Genomic DNA, 13817 nt, shown 5'->3' with positions numbered 1-13817 from the left:
AAAATGATAGACCAGTGTGCTGTGATTCTGGGGGTAAAATGAGTGTGTTAAAAGGAAGAGGGAACCCTGAAGGCATTCGAGGTAGCTGCTTCAATTTTGGCAGCCAAAATAGAGCTGATGCGCTGGGTGGCCCCATCCGTCTCGCCCTGGCTTTAGGTCTTTTGTATGGGGTGTCACTTATTGAAAAAAAAAGGGGGCATTGAAAGTACTCCCATCAGAGAGGTGTTGTGAGGATGTGTGGCAGATATTAAGAAGTTAGTAATTGTTAGGCAAGTAACAATCTAACTTTGAGGCTTCATTGCAGTGGGCAAACTGGCTCCCTCTGTGTGCATGTTGGGTCCCTGCACATAAAGCTAAGACAGAGGAAGTCAAGCAGAGGAGACCTTGAGTGCCGATTTATTGGAGACACCATCAGAGGATGGGAGGCCAGGTCTGCCACCATCAGCTCTGTCACAGAAATGGGTTGGCGTGAACTGGATGGGAAAGTCCTCGAGCCCCCTGAAAGCTCCCATCCCTCAAGGCAGGAGGGGGCCAGTCACCTTGGCACTCCCAGCCCCAAGCTGCCTCCCAGGCCAGCTAAAGCAGAGCAGAGCAGAGCAGTGGAGGGGGCCTCGGACCAAATGTGCAGGGCTGAGGCACCAGCCGCTGAAGCCTCAGTGGCCACTTCCTTCCTCAGGCCCTCCCCTAAAAGCAGTGGCATGGGCTGGGGACTGGGTGGCACTGCAGTCCCCAGCCCATGCCACTCCTTTTAGGGGAGGGCCTGAGGAAGGAGGTAGGCCATGGCCTGGCCTGACCCACAGTTGGTGGACATGCAGGAACGTGGGTTGGAGAAGAAGGGCTCTCAGGAAAGGAACAGCAGGAACAGGGAACAGACCATGAGGGTGTAGGACAGTTCCCAGGATGGGGCAGAGCTGGCGAAGAGGCGGGCCACGGCCACATTGGGGTTGCCCTGAGCAGGCTCAAACCACTTCTGGAGACACCGCCCACTGTTCCGTCGCTCAGGGCTGGCCTTGAAGGAATTGCTCCAAGTCTTCTCACACAGGTCAGCTGGGGTGGGGAAGTAATGGGAGAAAGGGAGGCACTGCGCCCCTTTGGGGCAGCGGTTCTTCCCTGCAGGGGATGGAGGAGGGACAGCTTACCTCCTACTCCCTCATTCCTAGCCTTTGCACCTGCACCCTTGTGGGGACCACCAAGGGGCCTGCTTCCCCACCAAGGCCTTGTCAGCACCACTCACCCTGACTCCAGTCCCAGCCACCACGCCAGTTAGATTTGCACGTGTAAGACATGCGACAGTCTTCCCACCACTCCTCACAGTCCTCCTGGCACAGCGGCGCATTCACAATTCGCTCTCCCTGCCCACTTGGGGCCACCTGGGTGCAGTCATAGCCAGAGATAAGAACATTAATAGCAGAGATGTGAAGACTACTAATAGCTACAGTGGTGTTTGTGCCAGGTACCATATGTACATCATCTTCTATAAAGTCTCTAAGTATTATTTTACAAATAATACCAATGAGGCTAAGAGATTTAATAGCTTGTCCTGGGCTATACAGCTGGTAGAGACAGAACATGAGACTGAAGCTCAGGTCCGTCTAACTCCACCAAGCCTCCCGTGGTGATAGCCCCGCATCCCACTGTTGTCAAAACCGTCTCCCCCATGTGGTTCTCCAGCAGGGGCCTCTGGCTCTGCTCTTGTCCATAGGGAGATAACACCTATTCCTACTAGCATCCTGGCGGCATCAGCATAAGATCAGATGAAAGCTCTGGCTGTTAATATAACAACAGGGCATTGCACAGATCTGCCTCCTACCTCCCACCCTAGGCTTCCCACTGGCTGGATCCAGGGCCCCAGGTTTGGGGAGCACTCATAGAAGCAGATGGCCTGGATGAAGTGCTTCCGACAGCCAGGCATCAGCAGTCCACAGTGAAACAGGCTGAAGTTGTAGAGTGGGGACACGTCCAGATGGGCTTCCCAGCTTGTTGTGAGGGTGCAGCAGGCATTGTCCTTCCAGGGGATGCACTGAAGGCAGAGGAAGAAACAAAAGGCCCAGGCACAAGGGGCAAGGATCAGCAAGTGTCTAGGGAAGAAAGGCGGTGAAATGAAAATGTCCCTTAGGAGGCCTGAGCAAGTGAGAAGACTTTAGCTCGTAAGCCCCTACATAAGAGGAACCCTGATAATCTTGCACCTGCACACTGACCCCCTGCCACAGGCTGCTACAGTCCTCTAGGAACACAACTTCTGGGCTCTCAGCTCCTGAGAGCCAGCAGAAGCCTTTTAGGGCAAAGCAGGTAGAAGAGCCCCAGAGAGATCCAGGGGAATCTGGGGTTGCATTGGGTGGGAGGGTCTCGTGGGCCAAATGCCAGCTGTGGTCTTCCTCCCATATCCCTGGCAATTGCCTTTAGGAGCTTGGGGAGGGGTCACATAAGTCATATGTTTCCCCAGGACCTGTTGGCAGGCAGGAGTCAACAATGGACCTCTGGGATCACCATCTGCCCCTGCTTTCCCGGTGGCTGGAGCAGCTCAGAAATGGGAACTTTGAATCACTTGGCTCTTATGGTCTCAAAAAGGCATAGTCTCTTTCCATCTAGTTGCCTTTGCTTAACTCCCAACTCCAGGAATCAAATGATCAGGGTTGATGAGGTTCAGAGACCATCTTGGCATTTGTGTCCCTTCCCTGATCTTCCCCGTCCCATACCCAGGTCTGGCCTCTGTACCTCCTCATAGAGCTTGTCTTCTGGGCTGGGCACTCTCTTGTGGTGTTTGGCATTCATGCAGATGTTGAGCAGCTCGTCCCCAGCCCAGGTGGGCATGACTGTCCACAGCTCTAGCAGGAGCAGCCACCACCATGCCATGGCCTGCTGCAGAGAGACCCATGCTGCACACTCGAAGGAAAGGACACCCCACTCCACCCCCTTCCTCACAGCAGGCACTGAAAAAGGAGGATGGGCTTCAATCTCCCTCAAATGATTGCAACACTCTGGCTGCTTCTAGGACCTTCTGTTAGAGGCAGCATCACAGAATGTCAGGGCAGGTAGAATAATCCTTGGAGGCCTGACACAGTGCTGGAGGCCTTGCTGGCCCTGCAGAGCCAGGGGCATGACGAGGCATGAGTCAGATAGAAGGAGCCTTCCACATCCAAAGTCTGATCCCCATCACAGGAATGAGGAGGAGGGCCCTTCCTATTTCCAACTCTGTTCTGGGTAGTAGTGGTAATGAGAGGTAGTGGAAAGAGAGACAAAGCAAAAGGCAGAGGGGCCCTGGGCCTCAAGCACCCAACCTCTTAGGACACAGGGCCCCTCAGCTTCATAACCCAGGAGCCCATGGCTCCCCCAGCCCCCCAGGTCTGGCAGGAGCCTCTCCTGGACCCATCATGGTGAAACTGGAAACTTCTAGCCTACCCTGAGCTAAGAGCCTCAAACATCCTGGGGAAGAAGAGCCCAGCCCCCCTCTTCAGAGCCCATCTTCAAGTCCAAATCCAAGGCTGTTCTCTCTCCAGATCACCAGTTTCAAGCTCAGCCATGGCCTCGAATATTTTTAAAGAATCAGGTCTGTTAGGTAAAAGGAGGAAAGATGCTGCCCCTTCCAGCACTCTCTTCATACTCACTTTCAAGGCAGGAGCCTCCAGGTACTCCTGCTCCCTCCTCCCCCTGAGACTGTGAGGCTGAGGGGAGTTCCATGTCCCGCCCATTTATTACCCAGTCTGATTTCTACTAGGTCCAGGTGCAGGAGGAGAACTCCACGTGGCTCCCATTAAATAGCGTCTATCTCACCCAGCTCTGCAGGCCCGTGGGTTCTGAGGAAGTTTGCTTCCTTAGAGAAACAGACCCCATCGTAGGCAAGATCCGGGGCTCTACAATAAGTTACCGGGTTCGGCTCTCAGCTCTGCCACTTACTAGCTGGCTGTCCTGGAGAAAATGACTCAAACTCTCTGTCAGTTTCTCTCTCTGTAAAGGAAGTCTTTATTATGGGATTGGGAAAAATAAAGAGAAGGTTCATGAACAAAAACCTTGGCATTGTGCCTGGGATAGAGGAAGTCTTAATGGTTTTAAATTTTATTCTTTTATCCTCTCTCCACACACCCCTCCTATGTTCTGTTCCGTAGCTCTACCTGCCCCTTCACTGTTAGCCAAGCATCAGCTCAGTCACCTGGTAGCTTTTCTGACAGTGTCCTTGCACAGCCCACGGTAGCTATGGTCCCTGCTGGAGTGCAGACCCAGGACACAGGATGCAGAGATGAAGTGTGGCCTTGGGGACCCAAGAATTTAAACATACGAACAAAGCCAAAGCAAACAAAACAAAGAAAGTCCCCCCATAACCCGCCAAGCAGCCTCCCTTAGCATACAGGAATAATTGTCCTGTGAAATATTCTACAAGTGTTCTCAGCAGTGATCATATTTGCAAGTCTATCCTTTTCAGCTAAGGAGAGACTGGAAACTTGGATAGGATTCTTGGGAGAGTCCCAAAGATGATAAAAATGCTGGAAAAGGAGCATATTTCTTTGTTTTTATAATATGTCCTCTCTTTCTCTCTCTGAAAGTAGCTGAAATCACTGAAGTTTTATTGATGCAAAGGAAATGAAAACAAAACACTAAAAGTGTTTTTTAATGGAATAAAATACATTCTGTGGTGTTCAGCTATACAATTGATGTGTAAAACATACACTCATGTTGGAAAATGACATTCTCCACACCTGGGTAATCACAGCCACTGAATGCTGAGCACAAACAAGGAGCAGGCCCTGGCCTGGTGCTGTCTACAGGATCTGATGTCTCAAAAAGACCCCCAATATGAACACCCTCCTTGTTGTAGCTGTGGGGAAATTGAGGCTCAGCGGTGAGTAGCAGAGCTGGAATATAAATTCAGGTATACTTGACTCCCTGTCTAATGCTTAAGGACCAGGTAGGGAGAAACCTCCAGGACTAAAAGAGTAGATACTGCCTGGGTCTCAAGTGAGGTCTGCTTTTTTAAAAAAGTTAAATGCCATAATGAGGTTGTGCATGCATTGGGAGGTGTGTGTTGGCTTTATTCTAGAACAGTGACGGTTATCAACCCAGTCTCCCATGTCCCCACCTTAAGCAGAGCCTGGAGTCTCCTCCTTAGGGTCAGATACCAAATGGTAATAGCATCTCTATAGCCTGACAGAGGGAGAAGCAGGCTCTCATGTTCTGTTCAGTTCCTCACGAATATTCAGGAAGCTCCAAGTGTTGACAAGGTAGGAGATTTGGGGTTTAACGTTCAATTTAAAATGGCTGTGGAGGTGCCAGAGCCGAGAATCCAGACATGAATCACAAGAGTAATTATTGAAATGGAAATAGGTCCTCTGACAACCGTCCTTCATAGGGTGGGAAGAAGGACGAAGGGCGGCTTGCTAACAGTTTCCAGGACAAAGCTGTAGGAAATGAGCTAAAATTGCAGCCAGCGCATATGCAGGTGGAGGGAGGGAGGAAGGGAGGAATTACCCAGTGAGTGAGGCTGCCTTTCAGAGAACCATCAGGCCGGCCAGCATCTGCTCTCGGGAGAGGCAGATTGAGACCCTTGAGCAAAGCTCATTTTTGCCTTATTGTGACTGAGCCTTCCATAGCAATCTGTTTTCTGACTGAAAGCAGATAAATCAAAGCTGACTGTAGATGAAGCAATTTGAAGTGGCTGATTCAAAACAATTTTTATTCTAAAACACACACACACAACAAAACAGAACACTTCCATTTCCAAAAGAAGCGGTACAGCAGCCTTCAGAGGGCTCTGAGGGAGGACAAGGAGGGCAGGGCAGTAGGTGAAGCAACCCAGCCTTGGCTCTCGTTTGGGGCCACTGGAGATGCTGGGCAGTGATGACTTCCTTCCCCTCTCCCATCCTGAGGTCACTCCCCCACTGAGTTCGAGAACAGACTACGAAAGTGAAGAGCTAGAGCCAGGAGTCTTCTGGTGAGAATCTGATGTCAGAGGCCAGCCGATGGGGACTTCAGTGATTCAGAGTTCTTAGTGGGTCTCATGAATTCTTCTCACCCCAAACCTGATTCTAAACTCTTAATTGGTTTCTGTCTAGGGCAGGTAAATAGGGATATTAATTTATTCTTCCCTCTATGTCTATCTAATCGCCGAAGCTGTTGATTTAACTTTCTAAATATCTCTTGAATTCACATCCCTTACTTAACTGTCTGGACCATGATCAGCTCTTTGCCTCAGTTACTGCAACAACCTCCTAACTAGCTCTCCCACCCTTTTCCAGAGCTTTAATCATGTAGCAGCCATAATGATCTAATTTCTCAGAATTTTTTTTTAATTTGTATAAATTTAAGGGTATAAGTGCAGTTTGGTTACATGGATATATTGCATAGTGGTGAAGTCTGTGCTTTGTACATTGTACTCATTATGTAATTTCTTATACCTCATCCCCTCCCACCCTTCCGAGTCTCCAACATCTATTATTCCATGCTCTATGTCCATGTGTACATATTATTTAGCTTCCACTTTTAAGTGAGAAAATGCAGTATTGACTTTTTGTTTGAGTTGTTTTACTTAAGATAGTGGCTTCAGTTCCATCCATGTTACTGCAAAAGATACGATTTCATTCTTTTATATGGATGAATAGTGTATCGTTGTATATATTTTACCACATTTACTTTATCCATTCATCTGTTAATGAACACTTAGGTTGATTCCAAATCTTTACTATTGTGAATAGTGCTGTAATAAACATAAGAATGCAGGTATATTTTTCATATAATTATTTCATTTCTTTTATCAGTACTTTAATTATGAAAGTTTTCAAACATAAAGTTGAGACAATTTTATAGTGAACTCTCTCCCATATGCCCACCACTTAGATTTCACCATTACCATTTTATTATATTTTCTTTATTATATATTTAGCCAACCATCCTTCTCTCTATTCAGGTATCAGTCTTATTATTTTTTATGCATTTCAAAGTAAATTGCAGATATCAGTAAACTGATGTCTTCCCAAGTAATTCAAACATGCATTTCATTAACTAGGGTTCAACATTTGTTTGCAGTCTTTGTTTTTCAGAATGATCTTTTAAAAATGTAAAGACAGTTATGACACTCCCATGTTTAAAACCTTTCTAGACCTTAAGGTAAGACCCACGTCCTTAACACGGCACACCAGCTCTTCTAAATGTGGTTTTTGTTTACTTTTCCCATCTTAATCTGTTGTCCTTGCTCTCACTGATGCTCTGGGCACTCCTGAGGCCTGATGGTCTGTCATTGTCCTGCCCCTCTTCCAGGGCTGTTCTGTCATAGCCCAGCCTCTGTGTCTAGGGATACATACCCCTCAGCTCTCAGAACCGAAGGCTTCCTGTCAGGGAAGCGTGGGCTGGTGAGATATCTTTTGGAGCTTATGCTGCTGCAGTCATTGCACATACCTCCTGCCCTTGGAAATGAATGCCTGCAGACAGGCTCGACCTTGCCTCTTCTGTAAGCAGCTCCAGAAGACAGTAATGGTCACAGGGTCAGACACAGTCCCTGGCCCAGAGTGCATACTCTGCAATTTGTTGACTAAATGAGGAGAAATACCTGAGTATAATAAAACTGCATTTCTTTTCTTTTCTTTCTTTTTTTTTTTTGAGACAGACTCTCGCTCTGTCACCTAGGCTGGAATGCAGTAGCACAATCTCGGCTCACTGCAACCTCTGCCTCCCGGGTTCCAGCGATTCTCCCACCTCAGCCTCCCTCCCGAGTAGCTGGGATTACAGGTGCACACCACCATGCCCGGCTAATTTTTTGTATTTTTAGTAGAGATAGGGTTTCCCTATGTTGGCCAGGCTGGTCTCAAACTCCTGACCTCAAGTGATCCACCTGCCTTGGCTTCCCAAAGTGCTGGGATTACAGGTGTGAGCCACCGTGCCTGGCCCAAACTGCATTTCTTAAAAACGTAGTTTTAACTCAGACCCTTCTCTAGTTTAACCTGACGTATCCCATCTCTCTTTTCTGCCTCTCTTTCTTCCTGCTGCTGAGTGTAATAGCTCTTAAGTGAGGTTTGTATGCAGTTTTACAATGTGCAATTGTTCTTGATACATTTTCAATTCTCCCAGCATCTCTTCCTGGAATATTAATTCAGACACTTCCCTAGTTTAACCTGACCTATCCCATCTCTCCCTTTCCCCTGCCTTCCTTGCTTTCCTCTCTTTCTTCTCCTTTATCATGTGCTCACCCATCCTTTTCTCTCCAGCTTAAAGTGACCTCTCCTTTCTCCCTCTCCCCATCCTTCTTCCCATCTCTTCCCTCTTTTCTCTTTCTCCTCTCCCTCCCTCCCCTCTCCTCCTTTCCTTCCTATCCCCTCTTTCTTTTCCTTCCCTCCCCTATTCTTCCTTCTAGTTTATAGTGACCTCTCCTCTCAGCCTTTTCTCCCACCCCTCCCCTCCCTGCCTTTCCTCTCTCAGTTTTCTTCCTCACTCCCAGATGTTCCAACCACAGCCTCTTCAATTTCTGATAATTTCCATGATATTTCAGAGTGTTAATGCTGGGGCCTCTCATTGCCACTTGAAGAAGGCCACTTTTTAGGTCTAATCACCACAAGGGAAATGAGTGTGAAATGAGTGTGAAGCTCATCAACTGTTGAAGAGAGTCCAAGTAAGGGGAGAACAGAGAGCAAAACACCAATGTTCTATGGACAAGGAATTAACTGAAAATTACAGAGGAGAAAGAACAAATGTCTTTACTCTCCATATTTTCCTTCTCGGGCTGATGGCTCCCTTGCTCACCATCACACTTATGTCACATTGTCACATTCAAACCAGGTTGCTGCTGGGTGTATCAGAGAGCATTATTAACTAGTAACTAAGGTTTGCATGCAGTTTTACAATATGCAACTGTTCTCCATACATTTTCTTTCTTTCCTTTTTTTTTTTTTGAGATGGAGTCTTGCTACATCGCCCAGGCTAGAGTGCAATGGTGCAATCTCAGCTCACTGCAACCTCCGCCTCCTGGGTTCAAGCAATTCTCCTGCCTCAGCCTCCCCAGTAGCTGGGATTACAGGCACGTGCCACCAAGCCTGGCTAATTTTTGTATTTTTAGTAGAGACGGGGTTTCACCATGTTGGCCAGGCTGGTTGGAACTCCCCACGTCAAGTGATCCACCTGCCTTGGCCTCCCAAAGTGCTGGGATTACAGGTGTGAGCCACCACACCTGGCCTCTTCATATATTTTCAATCCACCCAATGTCCATTCCTGGAACTGTCCTTTGACCCTAAGTTCCACCTCAGCTACCAAACTGTCTTTTCTTCCTAGCCATGTTTTGTATAAAACCTGTGTATGTTCATGGTGGCTCCTCTGTGTCTCCTCATGTTCATTATCCCTCCCTGCTGCCTGGCTCCACCACCCTTCCCTAGAATCCACTCTGGATAATTTAGCAGCAACTTCTAAATTATCCAATCCAGTGGGTAAGGTCCATCTGTATCCTACCTGACCCCTCAGCTGCCTTTGACCAAAGTCCTCAGTCCCCCTGGCCTTCTTGAAACTCACGTCTTCCTTGATTCTCAGGGCTTTCCTCCTACGTCTCAACTAGTTCCTTGTTGGTCCCTTTGATAGGTTCCATTTCCTCCTTCTGCCCTTTAAGTGCTTTCTGGGGCTCTGTTCTTGGTTGGACCTCTTCTCTTCTTATGGTACACACTCTCTGGGCAATCTCACCCCCAACATGGCTTCAGTGATCATCTTTATGTGGGTATTCTTAAATCTCTATACAGTTCCGACCTGTAGAATTACATATCTACATACTTCCAATGGTATTGCACTTGAATTTCTCACAGGCACCTTACACTTACCTGTTTTAGCTCCTCATTCAATCTGCTTTTCTGTGCTGGCTAATGGCACCCCTTCCCTCCAGTCACCCTGACTGGAGCTATCCTGGACCCGTCTTCCTCTGCCACCTCATGCAAATACTTTAACATGGTCATTCGAGGCTCTTCATCATCTGACATGGGTTACAACAGAAACTTCTCACCCCCCATCCCATCCTCACCCTTCAGGCCAGCCACACTGAGCTACTCCCTGCTCTCTGCTCTCTGAATGAGCCACCACTGCTCTGTTCCTTTTCATCTGCAGCTCCATCTGCTGGGGATGACCTTTCCCTGCTTCTCCGCCAGGCTGCTCATCATCTCGGGCTCTGCTCAGGCACCTTCATCACAAGACAGCCTGCTTTTGCCCCTTCCTCTGTGGACTATCATGGCATTCAATGCTTCTTTCAGCATCGTATTTAATACATGGTAATGCAATCTTCTGCATATTTGCTTGCCCTCCCTCCTTAGACTCTTGAGTTCCTTAAGGGTGAAGACTTTGCTTTATCCTTCTGTATTAGTCAGTTCTCACACTGCTATGAAGAAATACCTGAGACTGGGTAATTTATAAAGGAAAGAGGTTTGACTCACAATTCCGCATGGCTGGGGAGGCCTCAGGAAACTTACAATCATGGCGGAAAGCAAAGGAGAAGCAGGCATCTTCTTCATAGGGTTGCAGGACCAAGTGAGTGCAAGCAAGGAAAATGCCAGAAGCTTATAAAACCATCAGGTTTTGTGAGACTCACTCACTCACTACCATGAGAACAGCATGGGTGAAATCACTCCCATGATCTAATTACCTCTACCTGGCCCTGCCTTTGACACATGGGGATTATGGGGATTATAATTCAAGATGAGATTTTGGGTGGGGACACAGCCGAACCATATCACCTTCTGTCACCTGCTCCTGCCAGTTTATGGTACATAGAAGGGCCTGTCAGTATTTGAATACATGAATGAGTGAGTGAGTGAATGGGATGTGTCAGGTGCGACAACCCACAGGGCCTGAACCTGGGTAGAACTCAGTGTTTCTGACTCCACAGGCCATGCTCTTTCCTCACAGTCCAATTTTCAGTGGATGCCCCTCCTGCCAATCTAGTATGCTTAAAATGAAAAGTATTTGAATAGGCGCAAACTTAGCAGTAGCTCCTCTCAAAGGACCTTGAAACACCCCTACATATGTTCTTTTAGACTGGGACAATTTTACATGGGTATAATACGTATGGTTCAGTGGCCCCTTGTAGGCAAGGCTGCCCAAAGCATGACTCTCAGTGTGGCTATGTCCTCACCCCATCTCTCCCCTTCACTTTCCAAGGATGTAAGCCAGTGTTGGTGGCAGCATTAGAATTGTATCCACAATCCTATCCTTCCCAGTGTGGGAAAGTCCAGCTAAACGGAACTGTCTTCAATACTTTGAACTCTCTATGATCACTGTTGCTCCAGGCTTTTGTACATGCTGTTCCATTTCACATGGGACCTCCCCCGTCATCCTCAAAACATGCAGTATCTTCCCTTAGCTAACTTGTTATTTTCTAGATCTCAATTTGAAGATATCTATATCCAAGGAAGCCCAAATCTGGGTTAGGTGTCCTTCCAGGTACTCTCTCTCATAGCTCTTGGGTTACCTCCATCATGTGCCACACTATTCCAGAAATGCCTGCTGACTCATGTGTTCCCCACTGGGCGGCTGTAAGCTCCTAGACCAGTAGAAACTATGTCTGTCAGTCTCACACCTATAACCACAGTTCTGGGTACATGATAGGAACTCAGTAGGTATTTGTTAAATGAACAAGCGATTGTTTTTTGGTTAAAAAAAAAAAGATTTCTCCTATGATTCATTTTTGCCAAGAAGCATACCAGGAAAAATTCTTGGAAATCTGAGTTTCTGTATGGTCATATTTAGATGGTCATGTACATATGTGATTTGCAGGCGTTTCAATTTCTACTTTGTAGAAAATGATTGTTTTTCTTCTCTTTATTCACCTCTCCTATCACTAGACGTCCTGTGTCTTGCTGGGCTCATCTTCCTGACTCCCCATAGCTCTATAAACCATGAGGCTTGGCAAATGCAGTTGGTGAATTGTTTTTTGTTTTTTGTTTTTTTCTTAGTCAAGTACACAATTTCAAGTTTGAAGAATGGAATCAGTTGGGTTATACTTCATAGCCTAGAGAAAACAAATATGCATCTTTTTGGATTTGTTTTAGTCTTTGTCTTACATTGAAAGTATCTGAGAAATTTTGCAGAAGAGTTGGAAGGTCCACAATGTATTTTATAGTTTTTATAGACAGAAAATAATGGAAAGTAAATAGTTTTAAGGTGGCAAATATTTGGCTCTTTATGCCCTTGTGCTTACAAATGAAAAGACAGAGAGAGGAAAATCAATTTTCCAGGAGGCTGTGGGTAAATTGCCTTGCAATACAATGATTAAGCAGTTGCCATTTCTAGAAAAGTAAATTTTGTGATTCTTCAGAGACCTTTATTATAGACCAGTGAGATGTACCATTATGTGAAGCTCTTGAATTGCTTTAAGTTTATTTAAGACTTAAATCTCTGAAAAATGTTAATAGTTGGGAACATTCAAAGACTCCAATTTATGAAACTATAATAGATTTTAAGTTGCTAAGTGTCTTTTCATATTTGAGTTGATGCTTCCGTTTTATGATCAAAGTGTGTGCAATGTCTGGTTGCCATGCATACTGGGGCTTAAGAGGAAACATTGAGGCCTCTTGCTGTATTTTCCTTAAAGACAAAGCATTGCACTCATTCATAGAAATGTGGAAAGGCTTTATCTCCTCCTTTATCTGCCAAATCCCTTGGCATGGTGTTTTCTTTGAATCTGGAGGAAGTGTTCTGGGGTTATTTCTACTGAAGGATAAATGGTCTGTTTGGGTGAAGTGAAGAAACCCAGGATATGAGGATGGTTGTTCTCAGAGCTGCGCCTTACCCATTCCATGAATAAGGGGAAGGCAACTAAGATTTCTCAAGCATTGGCTCTGTTCCAGGTCCTGTATCAAATTCTTGAGACATCTCATCTCACTGCCTGTCTGCTAATCAAGGGCAAAGATTGTATCATATATGAATGTCTTTGTGTATAGAACACAGTTGACATTGATTAGTATGAATGACTGCTGAATGAAGGAATGAGCAAACAATCCTGTGTAGGTGTTTTAAACCCATTTTAGAGATCACCTCAAAGAAGTTAAATAAGTTGTTCAGTCTTACCTCTTTCATAGGACAGAAGATATATTAGTAATAGTTACCTTTATTTATTTATTTTGTTTGAGACAGAGTCTCACTTTGTTGCCCAAGCTGGAGTGCAGTGGCATGATCACGGCTCACTGCAGCCTCAAACTCCTGGGCTTAAGTGATCCTCCCACCTCAGCCTTCTAAGTGGCTAGGACTACAGGCATGCACCACCACACTTGGCTAATTATTTTGTTTGTTTGTTTGTTTGCAGAGATGAGTCTCACTATTTTGCCCAAACTGGTCTCAAACTGCCAGGCTTAAGTGATCCTCCCACCTCAGCCTTCCGAAGTGCTGGGATTACAGGTGTGAGCCACCATGCCTGGCCAATAGTTAACTTTATATCACAGTACAGTCATGTGTTGCTTAATAACAGGAATATATTCTGAGAAATGTGTTGTTAGGCAATTTTGACATCATGCAAACATCATAGAGTGTATTTACACAAACCTAGAGGGTATAGCCTACCATACACCTAGGCTAAATATAGTAGTATAGCCTATTGTTTCCAGGCTACAAACCTATACGGCATGTTACTATACTGAATACTGTAGGCAACTGTAACACAATGATAAGCATTTTTGCATCTAAACATATCTAAACATACAAAAGGTATAGTAAAAATACAGTATTATGATCTTATGGGGCCACTGTCATCACTGTCATATGTGGTCCACTCTTTGTATTTAAGCTAAAAGATATGAAAGGAAAAGAGTGAATATCACCCAAGAATCTGCATTCTGTTCTGGGGAAAGGATTAGCATGTTTCTGTTTGCACACAG

The 13817-nt window shown here is 46.1% G+C and overlaps 1 protein-coding gene across 1 annotated transcript; it reads right to left on the bottom strand.

Moving 5' to 3' along the window:
- Positions 1-379: 379 nt before the first annotated feature.
- IZUMO1R (IZUMO1 receptor, JUNO) lies at positions 380-3904 on the bottom strand. The gene is made up of 5 exons (XM_054439351.2): positions 3606-3904; positions 2716-2859; positions 1811-2020; positions 1235-1370; positions 380-1110 (listed from the first exon to the last, which is right to left on the bottom strand). Exons 1-5 carry the CDS (start codon positions 3687-3689, stop codon positions 842-844), a joined length of 843 nt encoding a protein of 280 aa, XP_054295326.1. The 5' UTR covers positions 3690-3904; the 3' UTR covers positions 380-841.
- Positions 3905-13817: the final 9913 nt, after the last annotated feature.

Source organism: Pongo pygmaeus, chromosome 9 (assembly GCF_028885625.2).
Source record: "Pongo pygmaeus isolate AG05252 chromosome 9, NHGRI_mPonPyg2-v2.0_pri, whole genome shotgun sequence".
NCBI lineage: Eukaryota > Metazoa > Chordata > Mammalia > Primates > Hominidae > Pongo > Pongo pygmaeus.
The sequence above is the reverse complement of the archived record's forward strand: the minus strand, read 5'-3'. Positions and strand labels throughout refer to the sequence as shown.